At 37.3% G+C, this 17,912-nt stretch overlaps 1 protein-coding gene across 2 annotated transcripts in view; it reads left to right on the forward strand.

Moving 5' to 3' along the window:
* DLGAP2 (DLG associated protein 2) overlaps positions 1–17,912 on the forward strand; it is a 152,624-nt gene that overhangs the window by 95,743 nt on the left and 38,969 nt on the right. For both annotated transcript variants that reach the window (XM_018088891.2, XM_008932727.3), the window contains exons 6-7: positions 4,619–4,766; positions 8,228–8,447. In XM_018088891.2, coding sequence (XP_017944380.1) covers positions 4,619–4,766; positions 8,228–8,447 — 368 coding nt within the window. The remainder of the gene's footprint in view (positions 1–4,618; positions 4,767–8,227; positions 8,448–17,912) is intronic.

The raw sequence follows: 17,912 nt of genomic DNA on the forward strand, positions 1-17,912 counted from the left end.
AGCAGTGTGACAGAGATCCCTTTCTCAGGAGTTATATGCTCCATGCTTCCCCTAGAGTTCTCTGGGCTGTCAAGTATTACTGCTTGGGAATTCGAATTTGTAGGAAGAAGTTAGTGGGCTTCTCCCCTTGTGCTCAGCACTGCCTCACTGCTGCTTCTTCCCTTATTCTTTATCTATTTTTTGTTGTTGAAATATGCAGCCTAACCTCACTGCCATTCACTCCACAGCTGGGTGACATGTTATCCCAGCTATGCTATCAGACAAGCGATCAGACATACTGTCCCAGGTGTCATGCTATATCTCACTTTATGTGGTTATAATACAGTATTGTGTCCTCCCTGAGCACACTCAGGCAACCTGCTGAGTGCTGAAAGTGCTGTTGCAAGTTTAGCTGTCTTCACTGGGAGCCCTAAAGCTTCACTTTTAGGTCCTAAAGAGCTGCAAGGTCATTACGTGGAACTGCCTTTTCCCCAAAAACTTCTCTAGGCTTTGAGCCTTGCTTTCAACTAAGAATACTTCTCATTAAATTTAAGACCTCTTCCTAGCTGCCCTGAACTTCCTCCAAAGCCAATGGAAAATGGAAAGCAACCCTCAAGGGCAAAAAAGCTTTTAAAGAAGATCTCTCCCTAAAATCTTGTCTAGTTGGAAAAGCAAATGGGAAGAGAGCTGACATAGCAATGTAATTTTTCCTATTAGTCTCACTCTCTTCCTCCTTTTCCATAGTACCAAATTTTAGAGTCACCTCCTTGATGTTAATGGGTATATTTGTTTAGTGGTCCTGGAGATGACCTGTCAAACCATCTCATTTGCACATGCTTGCCTTGCCCTTCTTCAGTGATCAGCTGAGATATAAAATCCTCCATGCTGCTATAAAGCATAAAAGAAAATTATTTTCTTTTGTCAAAGCAAAAGAGCTTTGATGTTTTGGAAACGAAGGTCAAGAATTTTGTTCCTAAGCTTTTAGACAGAGTGGATGTCATTAAATAGTCAACATTTACCAAGATCAGATGTTGATTGCGTTTTCTAACATTGAGAGCAACTTTTCTATATAACTCTGGCATTTTAGTTCTGGGTCACATATATAGCAAGGTCATAATTTTCACCTGCATTGACAGATTTATCCTAGAAGATAACTTTGAGACTCTATCTTTGAAATTTTTCTGACAAAAAGGAATTATTAGTTTTTCTTTCTAAGTATTAATCAAATGAATGTAAAATTGCTTTTACAGCCTAATATGTGTAACATTTCTTTTATTTTGCTTCAGTTCCATGAATCAATTAATCTCCTCTGATAAGTGAAAAATTAATTAACTATCAGGTAATATCCAAACTTATTCATCGAAACTCAGCTGCTTAGAAGTACTGTGGAATACTGGGTTTCTTTCCCTAAGAAATGATAGCTGTAGAAATTGTTGATTGTATTTAATGATAGCAATATCTCACAAGGAACCAGAATGTGATTAATTAAATACTAGGTTGTTGATCATTACTTAGCAAAGGAGACAGTTACTAGGAATCAGTTTATATTAATTATTTTTAACGTAGTTCATACAGTAATTAAAAATTTATAATTTAATTATATTCCTTCTATCTTTTCTTAATGTGCCTCATATTTTAATGAAATCTCAAATGTCTCTTTCGCACACTGTTTATGAACTCAGAATCCCAGATTTAGCCACCTGATGGTGACAAGCAGAAGGTCCAGGGGGGACTCCTCTGTTTTGAAAAATACTAAAGTCGTGATACCAAACAGATTATTGACAATACCAGACAGGTTAAAGGTCTCTCTGCCCTTGTGAGACCCCACCTGGAGTAGTATGTCCAGGTCAGGATTCTTCAGCACAAGAAAGAAACGGACCTCTTAGAGCAGGTTCACAGGAGGCCACCAAGATGATCAGGGGCCTGGAGCACCTCTACTATGAGGAGAGGCTGAGAGTACTGGGGTTGTTCAGTCTAGAGAAGAGAAGACTCCAAGGAGACCTTTTTGCAACCTTTCGGTACCTAAAGGGGGCTTAAAAAGGAGAGCGTGACTTTTTTCATGGGCAGATAGTGATAGGACAAGTGGGAAGTGGTTTTAAACTAAAGGAAGCGAGTTTAGCTTAGATGTTAGGAAGAAGTTCTTGACTGTGGGGGTGGTGACGCACTAGAACAGGCTGCCCTGGCAGGATTCAAGGCCAAGTTGGATGGGGCTTTGAGCAATGTGGTCGAGTGGGTGGCATCCCTGCCTGTGGCAGGGGGATTGGAACTATGTGACCTTTAAGGTCCCTTCCAACATAAGTCATTCTGTGATTCCATGATTAAGTAAAGCATATGCAAAGAATCACAATGAGTCAAAGCACGTCTCAGTCATCAGCCTGCTGCCTATAGAGGAAAGGAAGTTTAGTTACATCCAGCAACTAAATGTAGATAGCGAGGTTCTACAGCACCTCACCTAATCTATTATATTTGTCTTCCTACCTATGGGAAGAAAAAACTGCTGCTACAATTCTTGTTTTTATCATCTGAAACTTAATTATACCCACTATCAGACAGCTGTCTTAATCGTAGAATCACTTTGACTGTGATGACTTAATTAACTTCTGAGCACATGCCTACAATAATCTCATACATTTTCATTTCAGTTTTAGCAGTTATAGTTTCTACATAGTTTACCTCTCTCATGAGGTTAAAAAGATATTCCATAGAAGGCACTGAATAAAGACAGGGAAAAAAAATTGTTTTTTTTTCTCCAGGGAAATTTCTTAAGAATTTAAAAAAATGCCTGCCTCGAACAAAGCTGAAAAAACAAAACCCTTCATTTTTTATGCTTCAACAGCTCTGTTGCTCTTCTTTGGACATGCTCCAGCAAAATTTATTAGGAAAAATTTCTTTGCTGAAAGGATTATCAGGCACTGGAACAGGATGCCCAGGGAAGTGGTTGAGTCACCATCCCTGGAGGTATTTAAAAGACATGTATATGTGGAACTTAGGGACATGGTTTAGTGGTGGCCTTGGCAGTGCTTAGTTAACAGTTGCAGTTAATGATCTTAGAGGTCTTTTCTAAACTAAATGATTCTGTGAGTCTAAGACAGCCTGTCTTAGAGGAGCAGCTAGCCCACCCATTGGCAGATACACCAAGGAAGCAAGGCTATGGCTGTGTTGACCCTGAGATGGGAGAACACATGGAAATGCTTGAGAACAGATCTCCCAAGTGTAAGGTTGGAAGAGTCTCTAAATCCCATCTGCTCTTGCAGCTGATGATGTGAGGGAATACTGGATCCTCACATGTCAGACATCAAAGGACATGGCCACCCAGGGAAATGGATGTTTATACTATTTGCTTTTCTAGTCAAAACCATGATAAAATATCTGGGATTCCCTCCTGAATGCTCCTCAGGGCTTGCATCCAGCCCAAACTCAGTTGTGTCCACTTAATGAGGAACGCTGAGTCCTTCCTCAATCACCAGCCTATGGTCATGCTCAGTGTTTGATAAATATGGTCTGAGAAACAAGATCCTGGTTTGTACCTTATCTTACAGTAGGAGTTGAACCTGTGGCTTTCTCATTCACTGAGTGGTCTGGTCCTTCCAGAGACGAAACTTTACCCTTCACAGGGAAATTCCCAACAGCCTGAGCACACATCACAACCACTGCTGGACTGACCACTCTGCCAGTTCATCATGAAGTAACTGTATGGCCAATATTAGACATTTAATGGGCACAAATCTGTCATTCCCAGAAATAGTTTTTGTTAAAGCTACTGTAAGGAATAAATGTAAAACCTGCCTATTTACCACACAAAATGAAATATTTTCTGGGACATTAATTCATTTCTGCACTGATATCTAGAGAAAAGCATCACATGACTTCTAAAATTAGATTTACGGAGTTCTGTGAACTCTTGTGAACAATGTTTGTGACTTTAATTTTTTTGTTGTTCAAAGCAAAGTACTGCACTTTTCTTAGGTTTATTTGTTTTCCTGGAATGATAGATAATCAATATATTTAAAGCAAAACATGAAGACCAGCATACCCGTGGTGTGAAAGCATACCAAAAGGCACCCAATGTGGTGTTAACTCCCAGTCCTCCAAACTGTGGAGGAGATGTGTTGTAAGAAAACAATTTCTAGAGCTTTGTTCACTTGGTCTAACTACCCTGTTAATTTATTTTTTTAGTTGAACATGGGATATTTTAATCTTTTGTAAAACTCTATCAACCTTTGAAGATAAAAGATCTCTTGATGCCTAGCACCCTGATGAAAACCAGATGACAAGTAGCAGATTTTATCTATGAAGAAAGAGTTTTAGTTACTTTGTGCTTTAGCTCTGGTTCTTGTTCCTGTTGACCTAGACATTGTCTTTTAGTAAAGTTCAATGTTAATAGCCAGGAGGATTGATGATGTTTAAATACAGCAAAGACTTAAAATTTCATATTGTCTTGGTAGCAGAACCACAGATATATTCTCTGCTTGTGCTAAGGCGTTTAACTACAACAGATCTGTGATGCTTTATTTAGAGTAAGATTTAGACCCTGGGGAATGGGTTTGTGAGTCTCATACAAATTACTGTCTTTAGTGTCCTAATTGATTCCATCTGTAGTTTTACAGCCTTTCCTTTTTTCTTCCTCTTTCCTTTGTAGTCAGAGCTACCTTCAAACTGCAAGTGACGTGCCTGGGGGTCACAACCTGGATCCCTCTGCAAACTACAATTCCCCAAAGTTTCGCTCAAGGAATCAGAGCTATATGAGAGCAGTGAGCACGCTCAGTCAGGCCAGCTGTGTTAGTCAGGTGGGAAATTCTTGTTATAACTTTTCTTATAGGTTAACTGCAGATGTGAGAGTTTTTACTAGTGGATGGGTTTGGCTTTTTGGTTTTTTTTAAATTTATGTCAAGTTGAAGATGTGCATTGTCAAAGTAATTCTGTTCTAAGGAATGTAACTCAAAATTTCAAGAAAAATGCTAAATATTAGAGACAAAAGGACGCTACCACACATAATATTTTCCATTTATTTTTGTTAAAAATATAAATACTGGGTGTTTCATTTTCAGTCTGTATTAAATATTTAAATGTTAAGAAGATTCCGACTGAGAATGAGAAGCACACTCCTACAATACTCATCCTCTAAAAATACTTACTCTGATTTCAGTAAATGTGGATTGCCAGATTAACATATAGGTTGAAAAAATTGTGCTCCAAAGGAGCAGTGATTAATCTCTAAACTCAACCCCCCCACTCTTTTCGGGGGAAGGAGTAAGTCCCATCAATTATTCTATGGATGGGTTCTTCTGAAAAGATACATTTTTTCTCCCTGGTGGTTTTATGTCAGCTAGTTAATACTAACTTCTGTTAAAGTGAAATCTGAATCAGACCTGAAGTGCAAGCAGCTTTAGGAAGTATGTGCATGTTTTGTTTAGCAGAGGGCTTTACATAAAATTCCCCATGTTTCTAATGTTTATTGGTCCTGACATTTCTTCCCTGTGTTGTTTCATGACAGGTGGGCCCTGCCCTCTTCTCAGATATGTTACTTAAGTCTCCTTTGACCATTTAGTGAGCCACCTAAGGGTATACATGCACAATGGTTATGTTAAAAGAGAAATCTTTTTAAAGCAATTTTATATTCATTCATATTCAATTTGTATTGAATGGCTATTCAGACCTGGATGCAACTCATCTAACGTGAGGCTTTTGACTGAAGCAACAGCTAAAGCTTCCTCTGTAGTTAATGGAGTGAAACAGTTTCTTCCTGGATAATGCACATCCAGAGCGGGCAGAGAGCCTTCTGGAAATGCCTTTAGTATCCACTGACTGTAGAGAGCTGGGAGGGACTAGTCATGTGATTAATGCCCTTCAGTCAAATTCCTTAATTTATATGGAGTAATTATAAGTATAATCTTGCACAACACATGTTGAAATTAGAAACAGCCGTTTTCCAAACCTTTCATTATTTTTTATAACTCCCTTGTGAAACCTGTCCTCATCATTCTCATGCCTTGGTTTTTATCATTCTGGTTTGGTTATTTTCTATTTTTATTAGACTCCGGTTTTGAGAAAGTTTCATAATGATCAGATTCTGCATTCAAAGCAAGTGCTGTTGGCTGTCATCTAAAAATATTATCATATAGAACTATTCTGCCTCTTTGAACATGTCTGTGCACAGAGGTGTTCACTGAGCTGTCCATAATGACTAATTGGTTTCAGCAGTGGTTAAAATTCTTCATTCCAATGTGCATTACCTGGAAGATATCCACAAAAGATTTCATTTGCAGGTAGTTTGCTCAATTGGGCAGATTAACTAAACTTGCTGGATATAGTTCCTTACTTTTTCAGTTTTCACTAACCTATGCGACTTTGTGTCAGCCACATACTTCCTACCTCACAGTTCAGCGTTTCCAGACCAGTAATAAATACATTTATTAGATATTATACAAAGCAAATGTATTAAATATCAAGTTCTGAACCTTTGCTGTTTCCTATTCTTTTTCCATGACACCATCATATTATTGTCCCACCTATATAATAGCAGTTTATATAATTTGTGGTATTTTTTATATCTTTTTCTTGTGGGATCCTTCCTTTTTCACTCCTGACAAAGGGAAGAGTCAAGAAAGATGCTGAGTTCCATGGTTTATATTTTTAATTTAAGTTTAATTTTTATTTTTCTATTCTCAATTACCTTAGTTTGAAAGAAGTGGTTAGGACTTAAAGTGTTTATGGACTAAATTATAATAAATTTTCTTATCAACAATATTGCAAAATAGTTCAGAGTAAGATTTTTTAAAATCTTTTCAAGATTGCATTAGTCTACTTACCTTTATTAAAAGCAAATTTTATGAAGGGTAATGTAATTCCTTTCAGAAGAGTTTTAGTAGCCAAAACATCTTACTCAAAATTAAAATATCAGTTATTCATAATCATCAGAACTTTTGTATAAAATTTCCATTTACTTAACCAAAATCCTAAACTGACTCTCTTTCCATAATGAATAAAGCACTAGGAGCACTTAGCAGCTGTATAGGAAAATTAATATCAACTGGATGTGCCATTTAGTGATGCTATAAATTTAACTTGTAAAATTATTCATACTGATTCTGATTTTTAGCACTCTCTTTTTAAAAAAAAATATTTTCAGAAAGTCATGCATTTGTCTATCCAGTGTTAACTTCCTATCTGATTTTGGATAAACATAATATTAAATTATTCAGATAGATTTACAGGTAGTTAGGACTGACTTCAGTGAAACTGTTAAAAATGTAGGTAGAATTTAGGCACTAATCCTCAAAACTGTGACACACAGTTCCCTACTGAGAGGTTCCATGAGCCTGGCCTGCCTGCCTGAGCCCTGTTATTATGAAAATTGCCTAAAAATGTATAGTGTTGCATCATGCCCAACCTACAAGGCAGGGTCAGCAGGTTGATGCTGGGTTCTGCCCAAGAGCTGGAGGCTGCTGCTGAAATACCCCAAGGGATGGGCCTGGTAAGGGTGCAGGCAGTGTTCCTCAGCATGCTTGGTGGCAGAAGTATCAGACTTTAAATAATGCTGCTGAACAAAAGGTTTTTCCATGGAAGTTGAATGGCTAACCCAGTTAAAGAGGGAGTGAGTTTGGTTTAGGGCTCTTCTCAGCTAAATGTGGTCCAAGCATTACTTTCTCATCTGATCGCTTTTCACTCGGTTTCAGACAATGGTTATTTTTTCACATGCTTCACTGGACACAGCTCTAGATGCAATATTACTCAAACCTTTCAGAAGCATCACCTCCTCTGTACTTTTATACATCTTCAAGAATTAAATACTTCCTTGAGCCCCTTTATAGTGAGAGGAAGATAACCTGCCACACAGGTTAAATGTCCACATGAGTAGTAGCTTGCTGATAAGTGAGGAGCCCAAGCAATCCACCTTCATCTTTTGAGGCTAATATCAGCACGTTTGGTTTCCATTCTCCTGTCCTGGCAGATCATGGATTTCTGTCAGTGTAGAGTATTCTTGTTGGTTACAATTAAATCATGTATTTACAATCATCTGACTATGCCAAAATATATTAAATGTAAAATTAATGTATGGCATGTGTGATGCACTTAATATATACATGTAAACAGCTGAATGTGAATGTGATCAGAAGGGATTACTAAGTTTTAACTATTTGCTAAAACAGTTCTTCATCAATGTACAGGTGTCCATTTGAGATGTTGAGGCCGTGATGATCACAAAAAAGCAAGTCAAAAATCAAATGCATTGTTGTTGTTTATTCAGATGAGTGAAGCAGAGGTTAATGGGCAATTTGAATCGGTGTGTGAATCAGTGTTTAGTGAAGTTGAAGCTCAGGCAATGGATGCCCTTGACCTCCCTGGATGTTTCCGAACAAGAAGCCACAGTTACTTGCGTGCCATTCAGGCAGGTTATTCCCAAGATGATGAATGTATACCCGCGCTGACATCTTCCAACATCACCTCAACTATCAGGTCAACCACAGGTAAGCAAATCTACACTGACCTTTCCACTGTTCTGCATGTGAGAATATGTCTTCTTGTTTTCTAAAAGGTTGTTAGACACTGTAAACAATTTCCCTGTGTAGTGAGTGTTTGATACCACTATTCTTAAGATTGTAATACTGTACCATTGTGGCTACATCTGGGAATAAGCTCCTTCCAGGAAGAATCCTGCATGCCTAATATAATGAACCTGGATTTTTGACCTCCATTCCCTGTACATACAGTTATCTAGGTGCAAATATAAAAATACAAGTTCAAATGGTATCATTTAGATATTGTTAGACATGTCCATGGTTTATCTATCAAGTAGTGGATCTTCAAATGAGATTAGTTGCAGTAATTTTAATTTAGGTCCTTAAAGTATCAAGAGAAAAAGAGAAGCAAGATTAAAACTATATGGTCTAAACACTCAAAGGCAATTAATTTAAAAGGGAATTAATTACTTTTAGGCAAGGTGTAACCAGTTGTATCAATACACTAAATTGTAAACATTATGGCAAGTTTCAGACATCTGCCATTACTTATCAGTAACAATTTGCATTCATTGTTATAACACTTAAAATCTTTTAACATTCTTTTGGCAATTTTCTTTTCTCTTAGTAGTTGCTTAGCAAACATGGTAACTTTATTAATTTTAGAGTATTAGCATGTATTGGTAGAGAAAAGATTGCACAGAAGGCAGTTAAATAATTCAAATGAAATCTATAGGAAATATGTATTCTTTGTTAAGTGATGCAAATTCACTTTTATGTTTCCAAATACATTCATGTCAGTTCCTAATTAATACTGTCCTTTCCACATACTATTAAATTGCAGTGCAGGCTACCCATCTATACAAGGTAAAAATGAGCTGAAAATGTATCACATAAAAATATAAAAATACTTTTTAAATTATTTGTTTGACACATCTGTTGTATAACAGAACAGTGGGAGCTTAGAAAGGAAGTAAGAAGCAGTTGAATAACATACATTTGCATTCCAGAAGTAGCATAAAATGTTGTTTTATCTTAAGCATAGTATTTTAATTGCTATATGTAACTTTGTGTAAAACTAGAAATTGTGGCCTACAGTGCCCCCTCTAGGGATGTTTCTGTCCTTTGATTAATAGAAATGCTATCATAATACAAAATGAGATTTTATTGCTACCCCGGAGACTAATTTTCATCTTTATCGTATAGTACACTGTGTGATCATTATGAAGACACATTCCATGGCAAAAGACACAAATAGATACTTATTTTGGTGTCTGACTTCAGGTACTGAATTGGAATAGTTTCAGAATTACTTTCAGAATTACCAATCCAAGTGGATTGGTTTTAACCTAAACTGTCTTGAGTTTATATACTAGATAAGCCCAAAATTCTCACTGAAAGTAATTTGTTTTATTGACTTTGGAATGACAAAGGTGAATAAGAGAATATGTTTGGGAAAGTACAGGATTAGGTAGTAAGTATATTTGCATCACAATGTTTTCATAGTTTCGCATTGATTAGCAAGCTGCTGGTTAAATACTGTGGTTTTGAAAACTTTAACCTTCATTTTGCACATAGCTTCTGCCTCGTCTCAGAAGATTTATCAGATAGATTTTCTTGACCACATATGTAATTACTCTTCTTTGTTGCGGTGAAGTGTTATTGACATTCTGGAGAAAAAAGATTATTTGAGGTGTTTTCCTGATCCAAAAGTGTTTCCAGGCTTGTGGACTATATACAGTTCTGAGTGTTGTTCTGTATTCAATATGTCTTCTCTGTACCACTGAGCAAGTTTGTCCTCAGCTTCTATATAAGGTAAATATTCAAATTAGAAATAATTTTCTGTTTTACAAAAGAGTAAGGATTAGTTGATTCACTTTTAATCAGGAATTTCAGTTGCCAAATAAGTTCTTGTTTTTAAACAAGATTACTCTAGGGATAATTCTTCTATTTTTCTCTCTTCAACCCCTGTGAGTTTGGAGGGAGATACTTCATTTCCTATCATTGCTGTAATTCAAAAAATGTCTTACTTCTCCATCCCTCTCTGAAAATTGTAAAAGAAGCAGTTGCCTGAAATATGAAAATGGTGTTGGCAGATATTTGGCATTTATATGGGCTTCATTCAAATAAATGTCAAAAAGGTTAGAGTTTTGCATCAGCCTTCAGTTCCAATTCAGTCTTTTGAATTCTTAGGAAAATTACATTACATTAATTCCTTTTTTTGCTTCTGATGTAACAAACTCTTCTTGGCAAAGAAACTAAAGTAATTTCTTAGAAAATTAACAGGCTTTTCAATGTAATTATTACGTGCAAAATTTAGTGATATAGGTCATGACTACCTTTTATCATTGTTGTGAAGCAATTAAATCATAACACACAGGCTTAGCTCAAAATTAATTTATGTAACTAAAAATGTAAACCTAAAATAAAAAATCTAGTATTCGATCTATGAATTCAATTACAAAAGTATAGAGTATGTATTTACAGCATGCAGTTTCCTAAAATATTGCTAGATGCATTAACAGCTTTCAGAAGGTAGAAAGGTTGCAACTATAATGAATATTATGTGGGACATTATTAATGGACTCTGCTAACAGGGTTTTCTAATAGATGGAAAAAGAACTACCAATATGTAGCTCTTCTTAATTGTATTCAACTTCACATGAGCCCAATGGTTCATTGCTAATATCTATAGTAATGAAGAACACATAACTTTTGAACAGATCCATGTAGTTTAATTACTTGTGGAACCACCTCTGAAGGCGACTGTGTAGCAAGTCATAGGGCAGTCCCTGTTGCCCCAGGTGTAAATGAGCAAGGCAAGCGACAGTGCAAAGGAGGCAGCCACATTGCTGTCGCAGGGAAAAGCTGGACCTGGGCTCTGTGTGACCTTTGCTGAGACTCATGTTTCATTGTGGTTAGGGCATTTCTAGCCATCGCGTTTCATTTTGTGAAGAGATAATGAACCCAGTAAAAAATACTTGATGTTAAAAGCCCTGAGTGACAGCATATGCTTTCTGTCTCTGAACTGTATCCAATCGCAGCTGTCAGATGCACAGCTGAGAAAATACAGCTCCAGCTGCTGCCGCCTCCCACTACGTCCCTCCATCACAGACAACATGTAATTTCCCGAATGGAAAGTCACAGGGTGCGGTAGTCATCCTAAGTGCTACTTCCTTACAGCTCTGCTACTCCTACAAGCAATGCTTCACTTTTCAGGAAGAGTTCATAAAAAATGGGTCACTTTCCCGGGTAGTACTGGTTCCCTATTGTCTAAGCGTGTCTGCAGGTATATTCACTACGCTGTCAACTTGGCAAGCTCCTTCCCGGTAACACCTGGGGAGCGTGGCAGAATGCTGTGGGAAGGTGCACAAGCTACCTGAGGTCTTGGATCTGTATCACCGCCTGTTCAACCTGCAGTGAGCCCCGGCTATATAGTCCTACTGGGAAACAGAGTGCAGAAGGCTGGGAGCAGTGCTGCAGTGCACTTTATCCCACCTGCAAAACCTGGGTTCTCTTACTGAAAAGTAATTCAAATACCCTGGTACAACAGTGGACTATACTATGAAAACAACCAATGAGGACATCTGGAAGATACTAACCACTCTCCCTTGTTTTCTGTTTGTCTGAGAAGATCAACTTATTTTTGTTACAAGTTCTATATGTAGAGAGAGTCCTTTGTATTACTCACTCCATACGTTATAGAATATATCAGGATATTTCCTCACGTTTTTTAGTTTGGTTTTACTGTGAATGCAGAAATACTTTGTGAATTGCAATGATACCAGGGGTAACAGTTAGGATGGTCTCTTGTGAAACAGGTGAACATGTTAAAATCCCTTCTCTGACAGAGAGAGTTACTTCGTATTTGTACCTTTGGCTAACTTGAACAACAAGTTATCATCTGTTCGGATGTGGGGGGCACACATAGTTTCTCCTAATGGCATTATTATACATTCTATGAAACACTTTCACCTTTATTGAGAGAAATACTACCTCTCTAGGCTGGTGCTCAGGATGCTCACCTATCAGATGGGATATCTTCTCAGTGTATATTGGTTTTATATGCAAATTGAAACAGCTAAGCCAGAAATACTAAATATGCAATTCAGTCAGATGCACAAAATCCTTCTCTAGCAACAAGCACGGACTGAGTAGCCTCAGTTAAGTTCTTTGATTTTTAAGCTGATGAATAAAAGATAGAATCATTTTCAGTTTTTTAAAACCACTTCACATTTTCCTCTAACCCATTTTTTTTTGGCTACAACAGTGGTTTTTGATGAATGAATTCATGACAAAAAAATACAACTACCTGTGAACATCAGCACAATGGGGACAGGGTCAGAGTACATAAAGGTATCCTGGATTTCTGTCCTATGTTAAGTGTCCAAGGTCACTTCTCCCACTTCAGGATTTCCAGCTAATCTTGAGAGAAACTTAGCATGAGGCACTGCTAAATTCAGGGAACACAGCTACTAGCCTTAAATGGCCAGTATACTCCATTGCAATTATTTATTTCTGTAGAAAATGTAGCATAATGAAAATCTCTTGGATGTTTTCCAAACGTAAAGATTCTGTCAGTTGTGCATGCACCCCCTTTTATCTGATTCATAGTAGGTAGCTCAGCTAAGTTCATACTTGCCAAAGAATTCACTGAAGAAGATGAGAAGCAGAGAACTGTCTTTTGACCACTTTTCTCAATCAGTTGGACTGTGCTTGGCAATGAGCAAACTTCAGAGAATTCCACGTTTGCTGAACTATTGAGCACTAATTCCAAAACCAATTAATTCAAACAAGGTCACATTGGATGAGGGAGTTTTCAATTAGAGCTCATACAATTACTCAGGATGCCTGAGGAATTGCAGGTTTCCCTTCTCCTGACTTAAAGCTATTTTCAGCTTTCCATTTTTCAAATAAAGGCATACGTATGGTGAATTTTTTGCAGCACATATTTGATATTTAGCCACAAAACTCTCATTGCCAGTAAATAGATTGCACAGTCAAGTACTTACAAACATAAAGGCATGAGAATTTGGTATTTCACAGAGAAATTGTATTGCTCCATAGCACAAATACCCCCTCAGACCCTAAAAGGGCTGATTCACTGGTTGCTATCTGAATAGTAATGGCAGTAATGGCAGTAGATATTCTTTTTTTAGTTTTTGTTGGTTTGTCTTTTTTTTTTCCAAGATATGAAGATACCAAAGGCAAACAAAAGTCATGGTGCTACTACCTATGACACCCCTCCCATGAGGAAAGCATAAGAGGGTAGGGACTTCTCAGCCTGGAGAAGAGAAAGTTCAGAAGGAATTTTTTAAATGTGTCTAAATATAAAAATTGGGAAAAAATGCTCTTCATGTCCTAAAAAAAAATTGTTTATGATCAATAAATGTGTGGTTTTCTTTTATTTTGTCAAGTATGAGATACCTCATCCAGGTAGCTGTTTGGATCTTCTTAATCCAATGCACTATGACTAGGAAAATCCAGCCAAATGGAGGAATATGTATGCATGAAGTAACATCTCCACAACTTCTGTTCCCTCTATAGAAATAAATGCTGAGTCTTAGAGGGGTTTTCTGGTATCCATTGCTAAGTAACAGCTAGCAGTGGAATCCACAACAGGTATGTTTAAAACCACAAAACCTTGAGTCCAAATAAGATATAGAAGGCTCTGTTCTCAATTATAATTTGCTTATTGACTTTGCTCAATTACTGTTGAGGCTCCATGGAATTATCTGACACTCTAACTCTCTGCAGGAAACACACCATATATATCTCTGTGAGCACTTCGACATCCTGAGTTAATATTTTGATGCTGTGCCAACTTATGTGCCTATACTGTGAGAATAAATCATATACTGACAAACAATGAGCCTAGTCCTACACTTGGATATGCACACATCATTTTCATTGTTCTGGGTGTATCTGGGGGGCATAATTAGTTTTTAATTCTTTTAAACATGTTGAAGTTCTGCTTGTGTGCTGACACTGCTGTTCAATAGCAGCTCTACATAGTGGAAATGGCCCAGGGAGTCACTGGGGTGAAGGTGACACAAATGTTTTAGTTCAAGGAGTTCAACAGAGGATGGCTAGGGGCCATACAACTGTTCATAAACCTGGGATTCCCTTAGATGGAGTAAGACTGTGCTAATTGGGGCTGCCTGGCCTCTTCAGGCTGATGAGGCATGAAAACAGTTGGAGCAGTAGCCAGGAGCTTTTCATAATTTTCATTTGCCCTGGTACAGATTATCTTCAGACACAAAGATAAAAGATGAAGCCACTGACTTCCATCTATGGTTAGTTTAAAAAATGTGTAATGAATGTTTTTCCTTTGCTCCTGCTGCTCTGTGCTTGACATAATTTGTCCGTAACTCATTGGATTTGCCAGACAGCTGGTTCTTTCTTTATTAAAAAGGACATCCATAGTCCCTCCCCTAGCAGAATTTGGCTTCAAAGCTATTCTGTTTGTGGAGTTTTCTCAGTTTCATTTGCTGTATGATATTATATGGGAAAAAAAGAAAAAGAATTTATAAGAAAAAAAACATGAGAGGAAGGTGATTCACTGCTCAGTGTTTGAAGCCTTCCTGACGTAGTAGAAGCTGACAGTGGTGGACATAAATCTCAGCCCAGTTATTTAGCCTGAGGTTGCCAAAAGAATTTGTCCTCTGGTGGGTCTGTGCAGCTGGGGGAAAATCACAGGGTGGGAGAGTCTGGAAGCACCAGGTCATCATGCTTCCTTGCAGTGAAAAAGAAGGTAGGACCCCTCTCCTGCTAGAACTTCTCCTTCTGGGTTCTTCCATGAATGAAAATAACCTTCTCAGAAGCTCTGCATGTATTCAATCCTGGGTTTTTGTTGCAGGCATATATGTCAGGAGTCATAATAAATTATATGTGCACTGGAACTACAGTGCTTGCTGTGCAGGGTATGAAGGCATCATTTGATCCATTTCTGTGTCAGGAAATTTATTCAGACTGAGGTCTACCCTGGAAAGGCAACTGATAAATCTGATACTTAAAATGTACTTGAAATACTTTTTTCCAGAGGATCAGAGAAAATAAAGATACTGGTGACATTCCTAGGGCATAACCAGACAGAATTAGCCTTTGACTAGACAGGTTAGTTGAATGGTGTGGGGTTTGCCTCCATATCAAGGCAACTAAATGTAGAAGCTTTTGTGCAATCTAGTTGTCTCAGTTCCCATGACAACAAACTCCGATTAGTTCAAAGACAATTGGCTGGTACCATTTGAGACATTCGAGACATCCACACAAGACCTAAAAGTGAATCACATCATTCTGGACAAGAGGCAGTTGGTTAGGCAGAAAGGCCTAGGATCTCTGAAAAGGTATTATTTACCTATGTTTTGGTGAGATTGACTCAGACTGAATACAGTGTATGAATCTTATTAAGCACCAACAGAGAATCAACAAACCCTAACCTACATTTTGGTGTTTTATGGTTACCTAATAGCAGCTTGATACTTACCAACAAAGTCTGTACTCACTGCAAGACCAAGGTTCAGTCTCAGTTTATAGTCCATTAAAATATACACACACTGGAAACCACAAATACCAGAGCAATCCAAGCAGCTCACTACTACTCCTCAAGGGCAACTAGAGGGCATCCAGGGTTAGGGAAGACACTGAGTTTGAAGAGACTAACCTATCACTTGGCTTTCTGAGACTAAACACAATATCAAGGACATATCAATGAGTCACGATTTTTATATGCATTTCTTTACCTTTGGGGATATTCCTGTGTCCAGAAAAATACATATATTTCCACGCTCTGTCTTCGTCCCACAATTAAAAAAATTTTACAGATTTCAGTCTTAAAAATTCATCTCACGAATTATACATGATGCATATATCTAAAATGTAGCTGTCAAAGGCAGCCACATTATTATCCTATTTTAACCAAAGAATATATATCTCCTTTAGAATTGGTATCTATTACGAAAGAAGTGATCCTCTGGACATCCCTATTTCTCTCTGTTGCCTATAAAAATAGTCTACAATGATAGCATTGTATAGCTAACTAACTTTCATAAATCTGAGGCAAAAGTCAAACCTATTCAAATTGCATTATAGGATGAAAACAAAGATTAAATCCTGATCCCACTGAAAACAAGGGTAACTGAGAGAGCCATGCTCTGACTTACAGAGCTGAGAGATCAAACACAGCAGCATCATTTTCTTCACCTAAATACAGGGCTGGGAGCTTGCAAGTGGCTTTCTTAGCACTGTTTTTGACACTGATACCAACTCCATCAGCTTCTTGGGTAAAATGATTATTTGATTTGACAAAAAAGTGCACTCTGAGATTGTGTCCAGACTAGTAGCTCTCTGTGGATTAAATTATCTCTAGTTAAATATTTTGTAATCACTTAAGTTCTTTAATGTCAGATTATTATCATAATGTAGTGTTAAAATTATGCAACACTTTCTTGAGGGTAAATGAGAAAACTGTTTTTCTCATCCTATTCAGCTTAGAATTCCTTACTGTAAGTTAAATAAAATCACAAGCTACACACAGTTACTGTAAGAAAGAAAATAGAAAATAGAAAACCAAAACCAATTATAAGCCTACATAATATGTTCATGATGGGGTTTAGGAGGCTGATGGAAATTATTGAATTGAATGAGAAGAGTATGTAGGAGTTCAAGAGGAAATTCTACTGAAAACCACTTTCAAATTTTCTATTTTATTTCAATGTGAAAAGAGTAGCATAATAAGAGTGATTTTTAGTTTCTGGAACTCTTTTTTTCTCTTTGTCTCCTACTGTTTTGATGATGTGACAAGTACAATCTGTATTCCTGAAAAGCTGCACACACATTCTGAAAATTAAATTTAGTTAAAGGAACATTTTTCCTTCCTGCAACTGAAACTGAGATGGTGTTTTTTCATGCAGTATTTCAGAGGCACATAGGAACTGTTTAGAAGAGCAATACAGCTGTCAGCACTTTACTGTGCCATCTACAGGATGCTGGTTAGGCTATAATTTCTTGCTAATTAACTGATCTAAAATAGAACCCTTTGTAACCAGTCCATTAGCAATCTATGAGGCTTGTGTTGCCCACATCTCTTTTAATTTTGGCAAAGGCCTACAGTTTCTGATCTTGATGTCTTGTTTGATTTGCATTTCTGTTTTGAGACTAACATTAATTACACTGTCAAAACAGATTTTATCATTTATGTAACATGGAGCTGCCTACAGACCTAAGTTTCCTCAGTATGGAGGTAACATATTGCACACTGAGTAACTTGGTTACAGTAATTCCTTTTATATTTTTCTTCTCCTAAAAGACTGTTCTGTGTACTTAGTCTCCAGATTTTCCAGATTTAGTGGTCACATTTCCACTTAATTGTTAGTTTCCTGTACAAAATCAGATAGCTGTGCTTAATCAGATAGAACTTAAGCCTAAAGGGATCTACTCTGAATATTGAGACTAACCTGATGCATGCACAGATTT

This window comes from Manacus vitellinus, unplaced genomic scaffold (genome assembly GCF_001715985.3).
Source record: "Manacus vitellinus isolate BGI_N305 unplaced genomic scaffold, ASM171598v3 scaffold_11_pilon, whole genome shotgun sequence".
NCBI classification, from domain to species: domain Eukaryota; kingdom Metazoa; phylum Chordata; class Aves; order Passeriformes; family Pipridae; genus Manacus; species Manacus vitellinus.